Source organism: Hylaeus anthracinus, unplaced genomic scaffold (assembly GCF_026225885.1).
Source record: "Hylaeus anthracinus isolate JK02 unplaced genomic scaffold, UHH_iyHylAnth1.0_haploid 11989, whole genome shotgun sequence".
Lineage (NCBI taxonomy): Eukaryota > Metazoa > Arthropoda > Insecta > Hymenoptera > Colletidae > Hylaeus > Hylaeus anthracinus.
The window spans coordinates 11,533,476-11,555,552 of record NW_026534337.1 but is presented as its reverse complement, the minus strand read 5'-3'; the positions used below and the strand labels follow the sequence as shown (position 1 = coordinate 11,555,552).

At 41.2% G+C, this 22,077-nt stretch overlaps 1 protein-coding gene across 2 annotated transcripts; it reads left to right on the top strand.

Annotated features, from left to right (window-relative positions):
* Window positions 1-105: 105 nt before the first annotated feature.
* On the top strand, window positions 106-9,303 carry LOC128888202 (dynein light chain Tctex-type protein 2B). 2 transcript variants are annotated; one of them, XM_054144878.1, is made up of 4 exons: window positions 106-880; window positions 5,815-5,901; window positions 5,962-6,158; window positions 6,631-9,303. In XM_054144878.1, the coding sequence occupies exons 1-4, from the start codon at window positions 836-838 to the stop codon at window positions 6,794-6,796; spliced, it is 495 nt and encodes a 164-aa protein (XP_054000853.1). In that variant the 5' UTR covers window positions 106-835; the 3' UTR covers window positions 6,797-9,303. The 2 variants fall into 2 exon arrangements, with proteins under 2 accessions (XP_054000853.1, XP_054000852.1); XM_054144877.1 differs by having other exon boundaries at window positions 5,815-6,158.
* The last annotated feature ends 12,774 nt before the right edge of the window (window positions 9,304-22,077 follow it).

The window sequence follows — 22,077 nt, the reverse complement described above, 5'->3', positions numbered from 1 at the left end:
ATAAATACGATAAATGGAGATATACGAATATGTTAAATGAAGATTCGTCACTTTGGAAGTACACGTGCGACGTGTCTATTGGTTGATTCACGCTTATCGATTATTCGTTTATAGGTGACCAGGGGCGCCCGGTGGACGCGAGGCTGCCCTCTCGTGAGGACAGCCCTGTCTAAAAGTAGAGCAAAGAATTAGACGAATTTCGATAACCACGTCACATTTACTATAGGATCCTGTTAGAGCCACCGATTAGCCACCTATTCGGTGGACGTTCCTCCACACCTTCGTTAATTGCTCAAAATTGGGAATCGGACGGGCTATTTTTCGCCCCAGGAAACGATTGGAAAGTTAACTTCCGTGTAACGATTATTGACCGATCCAGCGCGCGTAATTTCGCTGGATTACCGGTATTAAATCCAGAACAACGTTTTCCAATAACGCAGGGGACAGTCGCGAAGTTTCGAGCGTGGATACATGCTCGCACGCGCGTCCCATCGGAGGACCCTGTGACGGGTCCGATTGTCTGTCTCATTTTATGCAAATCGCGCAGAAGCATCTGTTAGGGGACGGCACGCCGCGAAACGGAGACGCATCGCCGATGTAAATTCATGGGAAACCGGGACGATCCCTGCCGTCTCTATCAGGTGCATGGTCCTCTGACCACGATCACCGGAAATTCCGGTTGGAAATTGGACGGACACCGGTGATGTCGCCCGTCCTCTGCGAAGCTTACGGCTTAGGCAAGTTTAGCGTCTACCGCGGATTAACGATCAGCCGATTTCCGTTGCCAACGAATTTCCTTTGACCCGAACTGGACGCGGTTCTGTACAGCTTTACGATGAATACCTTAGGGAACGATTGCAGCGCTTTTCCTACCGAACAGGTAAGAATTTTCTCACGTTTTACACGATTTTCGTCGACGCGTTGATCGCCATATATGGGCGACGGTGCTTCTCGCTGAACGATTAATACAATTGATTCTGAATGTTGACCGTTGAAGGAATTCACGAGTTTTAATAAAGTTACAAAAATAAATACCACGATAAACGTTCGATTACGTAGTCTACAAAAAAGATATTTAATCCTAGCAGAAATTATCGACGAGTCTTTGAGGAGCGTAGGATAATATTCGAGTTTATTTTAAATTCAAGCGATCCCTTCGTTTCCTGTTAAGGGAGTATCCTGAATTAGGATTAATAAAATTGATTCTGAAAGTTGAGCGTCGAAGGAATTCACGAGTTTTAACGAAGTTACAAAAATAAATACCACGATAAACGTTCGGTTACGTAGTCTACAAAAATCTAAATGATATTTAGATAGGGTTAATGGAGAAGGGTTAATGGAGGCATCTGAGATCGAGGGAAAAACATGATCTTTTTTTGCCTGTTGTTAGATCGAAGTTGTACAATGATTTTCTAAAAAGAATAAGTATCGAAATAGAAAGAAATTACCAGGTTCCGCTGGAAGAAAGCAATAAATCAAGAGTCAACTCTGTCGATACCGTAATCTCGCCGCGCCGGAGCAGAACTCCCCGAAGCAGTTTCGTTCGAGGTCGCCTCCCATTATCCGAATACCTCATCAAGTAACGAGTTTACGGTTCGAATCTTTCGGGACTTTATTCTGTTTATCGTTTCGGGATACGAATTAACGCGTATAATGCCGCGCAATCCAGCTCGAAATCTCGGGTGTATACTTTTTAAAGCCGCGAGAGAATGAAAAGGGTAGAAAACGGACGTTTCGCAACCCTTTCACCGTCGTGCGTCGCGAAAATCGAAACAAACGCAAAGCAGTCTGCCGTAGAATTGCTTCTACTTAATCCCGGCCACGGGGGAATTTAAATTAAAAAGAGACGATGTCGTTCGTAGCATGAATACACCGGATACGCTTCAACGGCTCGTCGATAACGTTGAATTACTCCATCAACGCACCAAACGAGATTCCTAGCGAATTCGAGAAATAGTCGAAACGATCCGACCGAACCTTACTTGCGAGAAGTTTTTTCATTTCCTGCAAAGACGTGGGGATTTCCACGCAAAGATCGCTGTACCTTGGCAACGGGTCAAACTGGAACGCGCGTTTCTGCAAACTGAATTCCGCTAAATCCCGAATTCGACCTTTTGGCAACCCCTGTTAACCGCGCGAAACGTCTTACGGGATTCCAGCAGTGTTTCACATCGGGTTATTTTGATATATTGATGCGGATTAAACTGGGACATCTGTAAGTTGATATCGACGTGAATATATGAGTTAGGACACCCTGTATTTCAAAATGGAATAAGGTCACTTAAAAAAAAAAAAAAAACGAGTCAACGGTGATTTTAGTAAGATATAGATACCTTCTCTTTATATTTGCAATCGTATATTCAATGGAATATGATTTTTTCGTAAGGTAAACGAGAATTTTCCTACACAATTTTATCTTAATCTATGTTGATACATAAAGGAGAGATAAGTTTAAAATTTATTTATTTTTTTATTTTTACTTATCTCAACGAAGTAATTTACACTTTACACTTGATTATTTATATCATCTTTTTAATACAGGTGAAATTAATTCTTAACAAACTTGGTTATTCGCGTATTTACATGCCTTCATTTTAAATATTATTTTTTACATTAAAAAATCCATTTCAGTGAAGCTAATGTCTATAAAAATATGGACTTAAATTTCCTCTCGTTTTTATTTTTTATAATATGTTATTATAGAAAGTTTTATAAGTCCATATGGAGCTAAAAAAAAAAATCATTCATTTTTTAAATAATTATTAATAATTACTATTTTATAATAAAATTTAGAAGGTGTACAGTGTCAAAAATATCGCTCGAATTGATTAGCGTTCGCCAATAGCGTTTTCAAATTAATTCAAATGCGAACCCTTAAATATCTTGTTACATGAAAAAATGGACTCGTTCCATTTTCAAATATAACAGCTCGTACAGAAAATGGAACAAGCCACCGATTAGATTATAATCCAACTTGTACCTGTTCGTTTGTACACCGAAGTAGTTTAGATATTATTTCTCACTCTTGATAAACGGGATCCATATCTCCTCGACGTTATCGGTCCCTGATATCGATCAAAGTATCCTCGTGGAAAATTTATATCACGTAACTGGGACCTCAGCCATCTATCGATACATTTCGCTAAGTAGACTTCGATCGATTTCCATCGAATTGTCCAAATATCCCTTTGAAGGAGCTCGCCGAACTACGGTATTACTCATCGTCACGTTTCGCTGACTCCAGGAACCTTCCCAAGGCCCTAACGTGATCCCCAAGCGGCGTTTGTTACAAGAAAGTTAAATTCGCGAGATTTGGAGCGGCAGCAATAAGAGAAGGGGAGTTTTAGCGAATTTGTTACGCGGGAAGATACAGTCGTCCAGTCCGTAGGCAAGTTTCTTCCTACGGGCGGCTAACGAGTTACCGGGCCGACGTTAACGAGCTCGAACAACGTGGCCGTAATTTGCAGAGCGTACCGTGCACTTTGTTCCGGTTCGTCGAGAGGATTACGAATTACCAATTGGTGAAAGTATCTGCATGCGCATTTATCTACCCTTTAATCCTCGACGGGGCGATTTCGTTAATGGAACTGTTTCCGCTTCGAATTGTAGCCCGTTTTCATTCAGATGAAATCGACGGAGACGAGACGTACACAATTTATCGCCGTTAACCCTGTCATTTCTGTAAATTGTTAATAAATTGTTTCAGATGTTTTCACCGGTGAAACGTAATGACAGAGTTATGAGTCCGTAACGCGAAATTTGTTTAAAACGAATATTGTTTAATCCCGAAGGATTTAGACGCGAGACAATCAGCGCGACGTGGACGGTAGTCTCTTATAAGTTTCATTGTACTCTGTTTGTATTCGAGTTATTCAAGACTGAAAAGTTTCAGGTTTACAGAGAATGGGCGATTAAAGTTTTCCAGAAGCGTTCCCACCCCCATCCGGGGAAACTGAAACGGTTCAGCGTGTGCTTCAAAAACGACAGTTTTATTATTAGATTAAAAGTTTCCCGTTGTTCGAGTCGCTTAACGGATTTTGTTATGAAACGTTTTCGACTCTGTTTGGTACTTGACGGGACAGCAATTCTCAATCGCATTAGAAAATTGAGAGTTGTTTTTAACCGCGAGATTGAATAAATCATTGGAAATTTGAGCGAAAGAGTTGTACCGATTTCGATTTTAATTTCTTTTTTCTCGTTCCTAGTTTCGACAGGTGTCGTTCTTGTTCCAACGCGGAGGTTTCGCGTCGAGGTCGAGTGAACTTAAGGAGAAACGGAGTGCTCCTTGGAAAAACTTTCTTTGGAGCAATCGCGATAATGCGTATAACACGCAACTCGGGCGAATTGAAAAGAAGAAGAAGAGAAATCGGTACATTCTGGCGATTCTCGATCCTGGGAGCAACGAAGAAAAAAGACCGAAGCAAAGTGCAAGCAATATCATTGTAGAGTTTCTTACTATTCCTTACTTACATTGTAAAAAGGCTCTCAAATTCGATGCGAATTAAGCGAATCGCGCTGGACTATGGAAAATGGAGTCTTGACTTCAGGTCGAACATTGGATTGCGAGGCGCACGATGTCGTTAGCGTACAAAAAGAAACTTTGAAGTTTCGTTTGGAGATAAAACTGAATTTCCATTCTTTACACACGTTTAATCTTTCGGCTCTTAAAAACGTTATTCTAAAAGGATTATAACGAAAATCGTCAAACGTCATAGGACTTTGAACTAAATTTTGTACGTTAGGTAGACTGGAAAGTAATGTCGTTACTTTTACAGTAAATTCAAACGAATTTTTAATCGATTTCTATTTTCAACCATTATTATTTAACAGCCTTGATCGATAAGAACCAACGAGCTGATGAGTGACAGACAAGTATTTAAAATTGCAAAAACGACATTACTTTCCTGTCCACCTAATTCCAACACTGCATGGAAATTTTTCAGGGGCTTATAGACGTAAGAAAATATCTTTTTCATATTTTCTTAAAGTAATTCTTAAAAAATTCCTTCTTTGCAAAATTTTACGAACAAAGTTTGAAATTAACCTGTCCAATGGTTACCTAAAAAAGTGTCTCGCATATCACCGACTTGCAAGGGCTAGAAACTGGACAGTTCCTTTATATTTCGCACGTTTCATCGAGTAGATCCTCGGCGATCACTTTCGCGAAACGAGACCGGAATTCCTAACGCGACCGCAGATCCAGCCTTAATTCTTGCGTTTCGTTGTCACCGTAGCAGCCAGCGATGTGCTTTTTTTGTCCAGTCGCCGCGACGCGCGAGCAGTTTTACGACAATTCGATCGCGAATTCTTAACCCTTTAATTTCGAAATCATGAGTCTACGGCAGAGCAAGGTGTCCATCGAGCCACCGTCGTCCAGGGCAAGAATGAGCACGAGATTCACGTCTGCCACAGAGGTGAAACTAATTAACGATGGCTTGACGTTCGCAGCGATGCAGTTTAGGTTAATTGGGCCGAATAAACGTTTCTAGAACTCTGCGCGTGCGAAGAATTGATCGGGTGGAAAATTTATTTATTTTTCATTCGTTGAATCCGCGGGAACGGCTGTTTGGGTGGACACGGAATAACGATCACGAATATAACCGGCTCGCGGCTTTAACGAGCATGGACCATAATGATTTTAAGCCACGTTCATTTTAATAACGAACGAGAGGGTCACGATGTTCCGTCGTACAAGTTTTGAGACGTTTGAGAAACGCGGTGACGTCGGTTACGCCGATAGAGTGTTCCGATATCGATATCGAACGTGGAAGGAAGATAGGTCTTTGGAGAAACTTAATTAATGTATCGTTTTAGAATCGGAGGAAATTTCCGTCGAAGATGTCCACGCTCGTTTCCCTAGGGAGTCGAATGTTTTTCCACAGACGCGGCGACCGATTAAAGGTACGTCCAACAATGGCATCGGTTAACCGACACGATTTTACCTCTGTGAAATGCTTGCAGATACCCAAGTACCAAAACACCTATCGGCTGGAATCGTTTGACAGCTTCAACGCGGAAGCTGTCGATAAGATCGTGCTTCAAGTGATGGAGGATAAACTATCCACGGTAACGTCGTATCAACCTAGCGAAATGGGGAAATTGTGCAAGGAGATTGGAGCCGAATTGCAAAAGGCGATCAGCAAGAAGGATTACGACAGGTAGTAAGAACAATTCACCAGACGTCCAGTGTCTGGCTCGAATTCTGAGTTGATACGAGGATTCCGAACCCTAGAAAGACGTTCTGATAGTATTTCCAACCATCTGCATACGTCGTCATTGGCGAATCATTTTTTGGGAACGTTTTACTACACCCTTCGGTCTTTCCAGGGTTGAATGAACTCTGTCGAATCGTTTGCGAATCCATCCATTAGCTTTTTCGTTTCCAAATTATTCAAAAGCAGCGGGGAACATATTTGATAGCTTTAAAACATTCGGGAATTCCAGAATAAAATTACGCACAATCGAAGAGATATAATTCACAGATTCGAGAACGCGTATGACAGGAATATTTCACTCGATAATTTGCGATAGTTCGTCTGCGCTCGATGGAAATGGAACAGCTAATTTGACATTCGATAAATTCCCGTAGCGGGTTACGCAGTTGAAACACTGGGCTCTTCTTGTTGCAAGGTACAAAATAGTAGCGCAGGTGACTATAGCTCAACGTCTCGACCAAAGCGTTCACGCAGCCTTTCAGTGTCTCTGGGACGTGGAACGTGACAATTATTCCTACTATGTTTACGAAAACAACCATATATACGCCTGGTGCTGTGTGTTCGGCATATATTACGAGTGAGACACGCTGTTCCGAGTAAATCGCATTCTGTTTCCCGTGAATGCCTGTGAATGCGATATTCGCGATATTCTTCGCAATTTCGCAATAATTCCCTGATCGCTACCCAACCCCTCGTAGCGAGCGAAATATTCTACAAAAGGGAGGCGAGACCTTTTGTGAACGCGTGCCAATAATTATTAAAAAAGATAAATCAGCTACGTGCCACGTAAAATATTATTAAACACATTAATCAATTTGCGAGTATTTAAATTATAATCGTGGGGCGTTCGATTGCATAATTCCACGATGATCGAGAAAGGTATCGTTTCAATTTTTATATTATACAAGTTATACAGAAATAGGGTCTCATTATTTTACTCTGTACTCTAACATAATACCGCAATAAAATTCTTTTAACATATATTTCATTTACATTGACTTCGATTCGTGTAGATTGATATTGCTCTCGATCGAAATAATCAAAGTCAAAGACGCGAAAATATTTACCATATCCATTATTTACTCGTGGAATCAAAGCATGACATTTCATTTGTATTTATTTTGAAACATTTTCACGTATAAATATTTCGAACGTAAAGCAAAATTTTATTTACAAATCGGCCGCGTGTCATCGAATCGCCGTCCCTGTCGCCCAGGTGTCCGTCCGCGATATGATGGAAATGTATAGCGACGCTCGAACGTGACGTCGAAGCTACGGTTTTTTACCAGCTGAACGAAAAACCTTCGCGCGTCATTGACGTTAACTCCTTCCTGTCCGCGCCTGGATCCCGTGAACATTATTTTCCCTTTTTTCGACGCCCCATCAGTCTGTTTTGTCGCGGGCGTAACGACGCCGATATCGGGAACCGTAAGTACCGGTCGAAAGCGACGCGCATAGAAAACGATACAACGTTTGCGAAAAGGTTCGCGCGTTCGAACGCGGGATCAAAGGGAAATTTGTTTGGAAAAACGGAGAGCTTGTAGATCGTAGAGTGCGGGTCCGGATTGTTCGAGAGCACAGTCGGAAAAAAAAGTTGAGATCGATGATCGAGTAACCGTGGAGTATTAATATTTATTAGTTTCGCAACTCCGCCCTTTTCTCTCCGTTTCAGCTCGTCCCTATCGCGCCGCCTTCGTTCGGTATTCCGTGATGATTTATCGGGAAACTTTTAGCTGGCTCGTCTGCCTCTCGTCGGAATAATAGCCAGCGATTTAAAGTTGCGGAAACATGCCCCGACATTTTTATAGATAGCGATGGACTTATTGGAACGTTGCGGCCGGCTGATTTTAGTCCGTTGCCCGACCAAGCGGAAGGGCCAGCACCCGAGGCTCGTCCGTCGGAGATTCTCGTTGAAAACCATTAACCCTAGAGTACTCCGCGGGGCTCTGACAGACCCTGGTCGACAAATGAGCCGTTCATCATGAAAGTGGTGCGAGAACATTTTTAAAAAGTCCAGGTTCCGCGGGAAACGTCGAAGGGACTATTTTCGTCTGGACGCCGGTAAACGAGGGAGTTTTTTCAATTTTGTTGCGTGCGTGTCTGTACGGAAAAACGTGCAGAGTTCTTGAAGAACAGGGTCGACGTATAGGTATTCGCATAGCTTTACTTTTGGCTTACTCGTGTTTGATCATATTAAGGGGACCGAAAAGTAATCGAAACTTTATCAAAATTTATTTATTAAAGAAATCTTAAATCACTAATCGACAAAATAATTTCCATCATTTTCTAACACTTTCTGTCAACGTAAAGGCAATTGTACGATCCCCTTTTTAAAAAGGTTCTTCGATTTTTCATTGAAAAACATTTCCAAGTCGAAGAGATTTCGATTGCTTTTCGGTCCCCCTAATATATTTTATTGTAAGAGCGGTGCAACGACGATAATTAACACTAAGTGGAGGACTCTGCATAATCTGGTAGGTATTACGTTTCTTTCCCAACTTTTTTCAATGGTCGCGGTACGACGATAAATCTCGCCGCATCCAGGACGGATGGTATCGCCGATGATGGCAATTTTCAAAGCCGTAGATTTTCGATAATGCGATTACAAGAGATACAAGAGCCTCCTTAATGACCCGACTGGAAATTGCCGAGAAATGTGTGGCGCGTCGCTCGTTAAATTAATGGCGCAATTTCAGTGTAGTGCCGCGTGACTGGAGGCCGGGAGTGTCGCGAAAAACGGAGGGCGGAAGGCGTGGACGATCGAGGCAAATATTTTCGGAGTGCCTGTCGACAGATTCTTGTGTAAAATTTGACATCCCATTTCCTGGTTACACCCCAACACCAATCTGTGTACTTAAGGGTGAATACTTCTCGGATGGCAGGAAGCTCGATATTTGGGAATTTTTCATGACGATACGAAGTATCTTAAATCGTTAGCTCTTAAGTACGTAAAAAGTACATGCATCGAGCTATATTCTTGCCAGTTTTCATACGTGTGCAGTAATCAGAATTTAATCGAGAGCCGTGAATGTCAAAGTTACTTAGATCTATAAACATACAGGGCGCGGCAAAAAATTTGACCTCTAAATAAAATACCGTATGAACTTTATTTTTTCACAAAAACAAATTTTAACAAACGGAGGTTTATAAAGAACAACTCTGGTTATAACATAGTTAATTGGTTTCGAAGTGGCCCCTTTGTGCCTTTTTACAGAGCGTCGAACGTTTTCGGAAATTTTCGGTCATTTCAGTACTTCTGGTCATCAAAATTTGGAAAAAAATACATTCACGTACCCATTTTTAATGAAAAATCGAACAGAAACGTGAGAAAATTCTAAACTTGGAGCGCTTTCGTGCTAGGACGAATACAACTTACAGGTCAAATTTTCTGCCGCAGCTTGTATAATATAATAAAAAGAAATCGAGTGAAAAGCACGATGAACGAAACAATTGAGCACGAAACGTTGTTTGCCAGCGATTAGTTTAATTCGTTCGATTTCCTGTGCGTTTCTCTTGGCTGGATGACACCCAACAGACACGAAGTTTATGGCAATTACGGTCCAAGCTTGATTCATACGAAACACGCTGTTTTTTCGGCTCCCGGTCGAGATTTACGCGATCGCGTCCAGCGGTGCTTAAATTGCTTGTGCTTCTGTCGCGGCTGGAAAAAATGGAAACATTTATTCGCGTCGTCGTTCTTCGTTTCGGTCGCGTTGCAGTCGCTCTTTTCGTTTCGCGGAAAACCTTGGTAAAAAAGGAAAAAGGGGCATCGTTCAGCGTTTTATGGGCGAGGCTGCGAAGAAGTCGATGGTAAAAAAGGAGTGGAAAGAATGGCGAAACCGTGGCGTGTGTTTCGACACGTAGAAGATTACGTGTTCGACAGGAATTTACATTCGTCGGGGACGGCCAGGACTCGATCGAGAAGAAACCGAACGCCCGAACGATGGGAAGGGGAATTCCGCTCCCGTTTTTCGACAAGAAAACTTGATCGACGTCAGGTAGCGGGACAATCTATCACCGGGCTAGTTCTGTTACTGGCTTCGACGTAAAATCAATGCCGATCCTCATTTCCATGTAAATTATCTCCGATACCTCCCGCCGCCGAAAGCAGAGAACGAAGTGATTGCGCGAGTCGCGATACTTGATCGGTGTGGGAAAACGTTTGTTCTTTGAAGTCGAATCGGACGTGTAGGTTCTCCCAAAGGCCACAGTGGTAACGATTTTGCTTTCAGTTAGTCGACGATAGCTCTATGGAAACGCGCTGTCATTCCAGGATTGGCAAAATTTTACATTTGCCAAAATACGTGCCAAAATTCATACTAGAAAATAAGAAAAAACACGTCTAAAAGCTTCTACAGACTTTCATGTTTCCTTAGTAAATAATACTGTTGGAAATACTTGAACCTAAATGTATCATCAAGTTTTATATAATAAAGTAACGTTAAGGATCGAATATTGTTGTTTTTGGGAATTTAATAGATCAACGGATTCAACGCCTCGTGTTTCCTAAATAAATGTTGAAATTAGCGAAACGATGAGTGAAAGCAGCCGTAATTTCGAGCGGACTGCATCATACTTCGATTTCAACAAAATCCGTGACAGACAACCGCGTGATGTGATCGATATGGCGCGGTATGACCCGTAAGTGAGATTGAAGAGCCGCGTCATCGGTTCAAGATGTAATATAATTTACGTGGAAAATCGATGGCGCGTACTAAACTACCCGATGTTTAGTCTATTCGTGGTAAAGAGATTTCGGAAGCGACGGATTCAACCAGGATCGAATCGCTCGGCGTGCTCGTTAAGGGTTTAGAACTCAGTTCCCGTCGATTTAAGGTCGCGACACGATCGCGAGGGATTCCGAGGATAATCAAAATCAAGGTACAACTGGTGTCAGAAATAATTCGATACGTTCCCTTCTTACTTGCGTTACATACCCTTAAAAAGTAACCCGAATAAAGGGTTCGAATTTTCCAACGTTTCTATTTGTATTACATCGAAACGAGAAAATTCTTACCCGAACGTTTCGTACGGTTTTCCAACCAATGAAATTGCAAGTCGTTATGTAACGATTGCCGGTGTCGGCAAAAAAGGTGTACTGGTTGTCGAAGAAACTCATCGACGCGAGAGGTGCAAAAGTTTTCCGTAGTGGCGGAACGTTGTTAACGTTTCCCGTCACGATTTCGACTTTTCCAGCATCGAGCATTTTCGCGAAATTAAATATTCCATCCAGTGCACTCACGACAGCTGTTTACGTCGTCCGACTAGTTTTTAGGAAGGCTGGAATACAAAACTGCTGGGGGCGTCGATAGTTACCGTTTGCGTGGCTGGAAACTATGAGATGGAAATGCGCACTTACCCCGGCAACAATAGATGTAACAACCTTAAAGTTTAACTTTAAAAAATAAAGAGAAGTAATGAAAAGAAATTAATGTAACGTGTGTTTTATTTCGCTTCAGATTTCCATTACTGAATTAATGCTCTAATAAGCGAAGATTTATTAATTAGGAGTGTTAGACAAAAATTGTTGGAATGCAACGATTGTCGCTTCGAGGCCTCGGGGCAAAGGGGTTGTTTTCCTTAAAGTAGTGAAAGGGACGGGTGTCCTAGCAGGGACCGAAAGCGACGACCGAAGTTAACCCGAGAAAATAAGGCAGCCAGTACGGGTCGTTTAATTTCGAACGTCCTCCTTAGAACTTTATATTATAATCATTATAAGCATTGATAAATTGATAAACCGCTACAATAAATAACTTTCTCAACCTTAATGGAAGTAATTTCTAACAAAAATGAATTTGGATACGTGCTTCTATTCTAATATGGATAAAAGTCAGCATAAGTGGTTGGCAGTGGTTGGAAAAATATAAGTGGTTTCTGTAAAATTTTTTCTTCCTTTTCGAGTGAAAATGCATTATGCATACTCGGGTTATGTGGGGCTCTTCCTCGGTAAAAGATTGTAACTAAACGTCTGCGTACTTCTACGCGATTGAAAGCGTAGTGGAACATCGCAGAAATAGAGCTTGGAATTTATTCTCCACAGCCGCAAAACCTTCGAAGATATTATACTACGAAAGTCGGCAGATATATGACCGTGGGTGGCCAAATTTTTAAGTAAAAATCCAGGGTTTTTTCTCTCGAAGAAAAACCACCCCAACCGGGACTCGAAACTCGCGACAGTCACGAAAAGAGAGCCTGAGGCTACCGACTGCCATTGGTTTCTGTAAAACCTCGTGTACGTAATAATGACCGTGTTCCGTAATCCTAGCGTTAGATACGTCATCGAGTGTTTCCTGGCCATCCTCGCTGCGAGTTCGTCGACCCCTATTGCAAGGAATCGAGAGTACGAATGGAACACGCTCCCGACAAATAGAACTCTTTGGACGATCGGTCATCATTATGACGGGATAGTTGGTCGTGTTTCTCCGATTTCGCGCTCGCCAATGGAACTCGATCCGTCTCTGTCCAATTGGAAGCTCAGCGACAATGAAGGCTAGTTTTTATTTCGCTGCTGGTTTCGCTTCGATTCGGGTCGGTGGGCGGCATTTGTACCTTTTTGGAATTTTACTCGGGAAATTTCGTTGCGCGCCGCACGCCGATTGGACGCTGAGGTACCAACAAAATCGAACGCGGAATTACGAACTTTCGAAGAAGCTTTTCTCGTCCCTCCTTCTCGTGACGAATGGAAGCTTAAGGATTACATACGCGTGGTCACTGTAAAAGAAGCCACGATTGAATCTATTTTAGCCCTTTGCACTCGATAGGTGACTCTCGGTCACCACTAGCTTTCACGCATTAAAACGACCAACAATAATGTTTGTTTAGGTTCCATTTCTTTGGAAGTCGAAGTGTCGATAAAATAATTGTCGGCGAGGTAAAGGTGACCTGAGTAAGCTTAACATTCGTGACAGCAGAATGGTAAAAAAGCATTTCGAGTTGCTAGTAGATACCAGAAAGAAAAGCCTCGAGTGCAAAGAGTTAATATTTCAAAGCGTATCTCAATTTTCTGTTGAATCAAAAATACGGACCGATGAAAATATTTTCATATATTCAAAGTTTGATGTTGCGAATAAATCGATATAAACATAAACATTAACCTTTCGAGCGATATTAATGGTCCCGGTTGAAATAAATTCATAAAATCGAGCCTTCTATTCGAACGTCGAACTGCGTGGAATTGCGCAAGTAAACTAATCGTTCGACGCTTTCGCAAGTTCGTTAGGATCAGGGAGAACAAATCCGTGGCGAGCCGAGGGTGTGGCCAGGTGCGAAGGAATTAAAGTACGGTGTTGTAATGAAATTTGAGTATACCTCTCCAGGTCTCGTCGTAGCTGTCCGCTTAATTGGGAAAAATAGGCTCCCGAGATGTCGTGGTTGGGCTTCGGCAACGCGCGATTCGCATGTATAAACACTGATATATGGTGGTCACCTCTCCACTTTCAATTTGTCCCGCACGAAACACTTTTATTTTCTTCCATCGTTTGTCTTTATTCCCTTTGAGCTAAGCCTGCAACTTAGCGTTATCGGCCGTGGCACGCAACCTCGATACTCACAAAAAGGTATACTTTTTTTCCCACGGGGTGGTCAGGTTGATTCAGGGGTGGCATTGAGATACCCAACTTTAGATCGCGTCAGCTTCCACTTTCTTTCAGACAGGTACCACAAAAGGTTTTTTATTTGCAAGGAGCAGCCGGACAAATACTTGAAAAGCCATTCTTTCCAGTCGTGTCAATGCTAGAAGGTTTCTTCACACATCGTAATAGGAGGCTGGCACGATAGAAGTCTTTGGAACGGTCTCCACGGCGAGAAAACCTGTCGTCTAATGGCTAAATTGTTGGCATAAATTTGATCAGTATGCGAGACCGTTAGTGTATCATAATTCCGAGGTTCCGAGAAAATTACGCTCTTGCCCTTTTTCTCGTTCCCTTTTTCGTCTCGCAAACGACCAGCTGTATCCGCGGTAACGATCAATTAAAAGCATTTTTAGCAGCCCCTTTTGGAATCGCTTTATTATCCGATCTCTGTGAACCGGATATACTCCCTCTCATCTCCCTCCCTTCACCCCGACCCGCGCTACGATGGCGTAAAGGGATCGAATCGAGGCATTATTCGCGGTTATTTTGCGCGTTTTATGGATCGCTCGAAAAGCTCCCGGTGCCGTTCCCCGAGGTTTATTGACCGTTTAATTTCGCGTATTGACAGTTGCTTTCGGATTCATTGAGAATTATGAGACCCCGTTTAACGTCGAGCTGGGATTACGTAAACGCGCCGTTCCGCCCGTTAACCCGAACCTTTCTCGAGCATCTTTCCGACAAAAATGGCGCGGCTTAAGTGGGTCTCTCGTGTCTCGGTTCGAAAACTGGGTTATCATCAGGATTTTCTTTTAAAGAAAATTCGACGAACGTTGCTTCCCTCGTCGAATATCTCCAGGAGACGTAGTATTTTGTATCGTAACACGGTTGAACGAACACTGTGCTTGTAGGAGAACCTCGATTATCGAGGAGAATTAGGGATAAACAGGTACAATAATCGAGGTACTGATCTCCACTTTAACTTTATTTATCGCTAGACTGTTCCTTCCGTTCGACGTCTCGAGGATCTCGTGCAATCATCGAGGTTCCATTGATACAATAATAATAATAATAATAGTAATAATAATGTAAGAATCCCGTTACACACGCATATTATATTTATATTAAACATGAATATGTATCTGCGTTCTATATCGAAGCGTACGAACATTTTTAACTAGCGTTGTTATTCCAAGCAACAGAAAGTAATTCACGTCCGCCTATTGTTCGTTTTCATATCTGTTAAATATCTTTATTCTTCTCCCGATCTGTATTGGACGTCGAGTTGTTGAAAATAACGCAACTTATTATACGCGTAAGCGACGGAACAACAGAAATCAATACGTGTCGCGTTTGTTTCCGTTTCATAAAAAAGTAAACTCGTGCATTGTATACCTTCTGTTCTAGTCGTTCCGAGGAAGACCGCAGTCCGAGTGATCGAAACGGTTAATTAAGCACGTCCTACTGTCCTGTTGCTTTCGCGTCCAGTGAACTATATAGTGAACTATATCGTTTTGAACGTATCGAGGATACTTAATTTGGCCCGCCGACTAAAGTGGATCATCTCGATACATGGCTAAAATAACCGCAACATAATTTAACGCATATGTTTCGAGGGTTGTTGTTGTCTTTGTGTTACGAAGCAAAATCTGATTTTGGATAGAAACGAATTTATAGGAGAGAACATGATCAGCGAGACGAGTGTACTTTTCTCGACGAATTCTACGAGATTTCTTTTTATTAGGTTATTATTCGGGCAAAGTATGTCGTAAAGGGTTGAACGGTCCAAGGGGAATTTCATCGTTTAGGGGTTAACAACTCTTTGAGCTGCCGCGGTGGATGAATTGCAGCCGAAAACGTCCAAGAGGGAGAGAGCGAGAGTGACGTTCGCTCGTGGCACGAGGTCGCGGCAATCCGAGATAATGAATAATAATTTAATACAGGGTGCTTCAGTCTTCTGCGGGACCAATCACCGTGCTCGAAGTTTCAAGTGTCTGGTGTTCTTCAAGACTCGAGTATTTGCTGGAGCGTTCCTATGCGCCTGATTTATCGTGTTTTCCTCGGCAAAGGTTTCACCCTTTCTCTCCCTTTTGTGACTGTCGAACGCTAGATTTTCGACGCCATCGCGAGCCAATTGGTTGATTTAATACGTCCATGATTTTCGGACTATTTCCATTTCGTTTAATAAAATTTGTTTCCCGAATGCATCAAATCCACCATTTCCTAGGGCAGATCTCCTCTGTTCGTATGCATTGATGATCGCGCGGAATGTTCGACGTTCGAGTCTGCGGTCCAGCTTAACCTAACGTTATTGCAATTTAATCGACAAAATCGACAATCATTATTTCGATGTTGCGGCCAGTGTCACGGTATATTAACGTTCGTATCGACGGGCATACGTTCCAAAAGTTACCGGATGCTCGATCATCGTTTTTGAATCCAAATATAAATACTCTGTTTCTGGAAATCGAGTTGTTCGCTACACCAACAAATAATCCATTTACTCGATCGCAACAACGAGGACTATTGTTAGTAGCTTTGGCGGTGTAGATTATCAAAACAAATTTATTGGTGCGCTGCTCGCTGTATAATAAACAACCGTTTTAACGGATGTCGCCGATTGTTTAGCTTACGAAACGGTGGCTCGCTGGATCGAGTGAACATTCTAGGCTCGATGCCCGCTTTCGCGAATTTGTTAAACGCGGCGAACGAGCTGAGGTTTATTAGGTGAAATCGACGGAACGTGTGGGAATCGGAGTTGGCGCGGCGTAAAATTAGATTTCCCGCTTCGCCCCGTTCTTTTCTCAAACGGTGGTCAAAAGTTTCGAACGTCGTACATAAAACTGTCGCCGAAGTCGTTTGCGACTCCGATCGAGCGAAAATTCGATTGCGGTGCAAATATGACGAAGCGCTTCTCGAATATTAATCCATTGGATATTTGCTGCTAACATTGTCAACATTCGTGGTAGATACGCGTAAAACCGCGAGACTGAACTTCGTAGAAGCGACCGAGATCACGGTTAATAATAACAACAACGCAATGACGAAGACAGTTGCGTAGATTAGCGTGCCCGAAATTGTATACAACAAGGAAGGAAAAAGGAAAATGGATACAGTCAGTGTAACAAGTATTCAGGAGCCATTTATTTTAAATTGCTTTTCCTGTACGAATGCTTCTTACACTGACTGTATATAGAAGAGTACTTAGAAGTGTGTTAACTATTCTGTTACTGATTTAGAGTACGATCTAATAAGGATGAAATAGTATAAATACGGATAACAAGATAACAGGACGAATAGCGTCTTTAGTGCGACGCAATTGAATGCAAAGAGAAGGGAAAAAATAAAATGTATGTATAGAAGATTGCTTCAAACTGTGCTAACTGTACTGTTATTAATTTAGGGTACAATTTAATAAGGGTGAAATCAGATGAAAAATAGCGAACACGAGAAGGGCAAACAGAAACATAATAGGAGTACTAGAGAACTAGGACTACTCCTGTTATAAATACAAGTAGAGATGAATCGAACAGAATTTGGATCGTTCCCTGATATCTTTCCTACGTAAATAGTATCGTATACAATATAGTACAGTCTAAACGACGTTCCTCCTTAATAGAACGTTTATTAACCCCTTCATTGCGGAGGGTGCCATATGGCGCAATTTTAGAATCGTGAACTACCCTGGAACGCTCCACATGGCGCGTGTTTTATTTCCCTTTGATAATTATTTGCGAATCTCGCTTCGAACAAATGAAGACTATTTAATTTGTATACGAAACATTTCGAATAAAACATTTATTAAGGATTAAGTTCGAGTTGAAACAAATGATTATTAATTTCGGTTCTTTTTACAAGAGTCCAAGAGTTTGGATCAATTATCTCCTTTGAACGTTGCCTGCAATTACTTCGTTCAACTGCAATTTTCCACGAGCAATTTCACTTTCTGTGTTCTGCGTTCCCTTCAAGTTCCCTCTATTTTATTTTTCTATTCGCTTTGCTTCGTTGCTCCGTACTGTATTATTGCTATTGTTTGGTACGTTCTTTCTTATTATTACGTCATTCATGTAAACCGTCTACGAGTGTTTCATAAAAATGTCCGATTAAATTCCTTTCTACGAGAAACGTTGATTTTGTTCGTTCGATTCCAGTTTCGTTTGTGGAATATTATGTATTATGTCGCGCATGGAAACTAGGTAGATGACGCAATCGAATTATCATCCTGGATTTCTCTTCGGAATTGTGCGATAATCCAAAGGTTTCTATTTGATTTGCTTCTGTAATTGTTTTCTCGACAAAGAAAAGATCGCGCGACTGAACGGTTTACATTCGCGAGATCCTTCGAGCCATAATTTTCCTTTGTACGCTTCGCAGGGGGAGCAGCGCAATATGGCGGGGGAAGAGGAAAGCTCGTAATCGTGGAGGGAAACACTAAAGAGATAAAGAATGGGTCCGTTTTGGATAGTTAATTTGCCAGGCGCTCTGCTGCCAAATACAGCTCCCCGAAGCTCTCGCAAGAAAAAGGTATTACACGTAGGACATGACAGCAAAGGTACGAGATGGGAGAGTCTACAAAGAACCGAGTTCGCCGTTGGAGCTGCCAGGAGAATGGTAAAGCCGCTCGATACGGAAAAGAAGTTCATCAGCAGCGAGAAGTTACGACCCTCCTAGATGGCTGTCCAGATCCTGCGACCTTAAAATTGGATGATCTTGGTGAAACTATATTTTATTCTGTCCGAACGCGTCACGCAGTCGTTACGCGGGAACGTTCAATTAACTCCTTGCATTATTATTCTCTCAGTCTGCTGTAGGCAAACTTTGATTTAACTTTAGTAGAGTTTTATTAATAGGGAAAGCGTTCTGAAATAATATCTATCTCTATATGAGTGACGTCATTAGTGCAAAGAGTTGAGCTTTAGTGTTCTTTAGGCAAACGTTATTTTTTCCCTTTGCATTCAGAGGCATCTAGTTGGAAAATGTGCAAAGAGGAATCGGCAATCTCAATACCAGTACCATATTTCAATTTGTTTTTCCGTGTCACTTGAATGGAAAATTTTAAAAAAAGGAAATGGTGTCTTTTCAATGGGTCCTAGTGCGAAGGGTTGAAAAAATATACAAAATTTATGGTTTAAATTAAACGAGAAAGGAACACAAATGGAGGAAAATAATTGGACAATATTTACAAAAATGCACCGCGTGCGGGCAATTTTGAAAAACTAACAATAACCGTACGCAAAGAGAGCAGTGAATCAGTTGGTCGAAATAACGTTTTGTTTTTAATGAACGTGTGCAATTCGCACCTGCCTAACGAAGCTTAATCAGAGTACGGTATATCGTATATGTATTTCCTTTACAGTTTGACGCGTTACAGCAATTTTTTCCGCTACGAATTGTCGATTTGATCGAATATCATACAAAAATAACAGTTTTCACGATTGACGGGAAATAGATGGAACCGTGTAAAAATGTCAAAAGTTCTAGATCTGAAACGAGAAATTTTAAGAGATACATTTTAAAACGTGAATTTAGTTTGCATTGAATTTAACGATTTTTCCGTTCGAGTTAATATTGTTACAGACAATATTTACCTTGCGTGTACGTAAACTTTCGAGTCAGTCGATCCGTTCGCCTCCGAGATATTACATCAGCCAGCACGGTAAAACATTGTTTCGAAAAAGAACGGCTTTAAAGTTTGACGTTCGGTATTAGAATGTACAGAGAAGTCGTTTCGCAAAGTCCCGAAACTTTTCCCGTTTTCTGAATTTCGTTACAATATTTTAGTTATATTTTCCGGACTCGAAACGTCGAGAATCGAGGAAAAAAAGAAATTATCCTTTTTACTCGAGATCCAGAGAGCATCATTAAACGGTTGCGGTGCTTTAATGTATCTCTCTAATGCAGTGACACTCAACCCTTTTAGTCTAAACGCCTACTTTGGCGGATACGCTTTTTAATTCGTTCCCATTAATTTTTAGAATGCTGGAATTGCATGACAATCCCCAAAATATAATGCCTATTGTTACTGTACTTAGGTTTATCATTATTATACTTGCATCTTAATTTTAGTAATCGTATTATTTTATTACATATTATAGTTTCAACTTAACATGGAAGTAATAATAAAGCTACATGAAATTTACGGTTTAATGAGAACCCTGAGAACGATGATCGTTGCAAAGTTTAATGTTTAGTTCTAATTTCAAGATATATCATTTTTAGTCAATCTGTTCGCAAGTTTTTAGACGATTTCTTAGCCTAACTCAGCTCTTTCGACTAAATATGACGTTCGAAACAGTATAATTAGAATTTCAGTTTATATACAATATTTATAAAAGTAGATAGCCAATCGTCCACTTTGAGAAACAATGCTCTAATCATTAGAGCGTAATGTATCACCATCGTTTCTCAGAGGACAAGTACGAACAAAAATATTGACGTATCGACTTTCCACGGACGTTTATCATCGACAGTTCGTGTTCTCGATACTTTGATATGAAACAGGACGGGTGACGAGAAATACATAAAAGTGATCAGCCATCCGCTGTTTCGCAGTTTTCTTGAGAGCAGCTCGCGTTCGTTTTAACTCTACCTGGCAGCCGGTTACTCGGATATTAATTACATTAAAATCTGAGCCCAGCTTATGTTAATTTGAGCGGAGCTGCGGTTACTTCGAAAACCATTAAATGGACTGCGAAGGTGCATAAACAGCACCATCGGGTATTGTCCAGAGGCGTTTGCATCAACGTTCCATTCGCATTATTAATTCTGCTCCTTCTAATTTATTCCGGAATCAAAATACGTGTAAATAACTCTCTTCCGCGCGATCCTCGTTCACAAAGAAATCCTATTAAAAGTATCGTCAGAGTAGCATTGAATTCTTGTATTTCTAATGCAATTTAAAATCGCTCGGGGTATACGTTTATTTATGCTTTAATAATTTCTATTGAATTTATTTTGGAAAACGTTATCTTATAGCCTTCAGGTAAAATTAGCTTATTTCAAGCAAGAAATCTAGTTAAATATGAACAGAGATTAAAATTATTAAAGCAATTAAGCTACCTTCAATAGTGGTTGAGCAGAAAATTCGCAAGGAAATGTTGATTTCCGAGTTTTAGTATTTTTTTTTTTTTATTCCGCAATTAACCCTCGTTTGATGAGGCTACTTTAGAGGTAGTTGTACTAGGATTTACACTATAAACAAATCAATCTTTTAACCGTGCGAACGGATGTTCGCGTGTTTCGACCCAATTTTCGATGACGTTGGAAAGCATTTGAGATATTCAGCGTTGGTAAAATGTTTTTGTTTCCCCGGAACGGAAGGATAGCGTTTACAAACAAAAATATGGAGATTGCCCCGATACTTCTAAACGGGAAATGCTTTTCATCGGTTTGGAACACCACTCGATTTCTCGTCCGGTTAGTTTCCATTTCGCGAATTGTCTCTATTCACCGGGGTCACCGGGAACGGAAACGCAATTATTCCCGAAATAAAGGTGTTAAATTACTAAGGAGCTTTTCGTTTCCATCGACCCGAGGTCTCGCAATAGCTGCTGAAAAGATCGATTCATTACGGTGGGAAACTACATTACGAGTTCAACAATTAAGTGGTCTCGGAGTATATTTAGATTCTATTAGAAATGTTAATTCTCTATAAATAATGAACTAAAAAAATTACCAAATATACTTTGAAGCGTACCTAGAACATTCTCAAAGTTAAACAAAAATTAAGAGACTCTTTCTCTGTAAAAAAAGAAATCACGAGCACCTAATATTTGGCTTTCTAATGTGGTGGTCCCTTTAATCATCGATTTTCACATTGGATTTTTTTGAGAACCAAAGAAAGCCTGAAAAAATTTCGATGAATTTTGACGAGTCCTCCCACTGGAGGGACACCCTGTATACCTAGATATTGTATCTAGAGAGCTGTTTTTGTAGACTTCTCGATACATCGTCCATGAGATATTTGTCCCGTTGACAATAAAGTCGGGGCCGTATAGATCAGAGTTATGTACGGCTTCGAAACGAGCAACTTTTGGTAATTTACTTCGACGCCAGCTGGAGAAAGGGTTCCCGTAGCTTACGAGTGCCCTGGGCGAAGTTTTCTCCTTTATTACAGTTACGCTCGCAGTTACCGTTACCATCGCGTGCAACGTATGTACTGCATGGAGAAGGAAAGATCGGTTCTTGTAGAAACTGGGGATCGTGTCGGGCGCGAAGTTTTGGCCAGTCTTCCGAGCCCTATACCGACAGTAAAAATTACTCGCAGCTATCCATAGCAGGATTAGAATACGTTG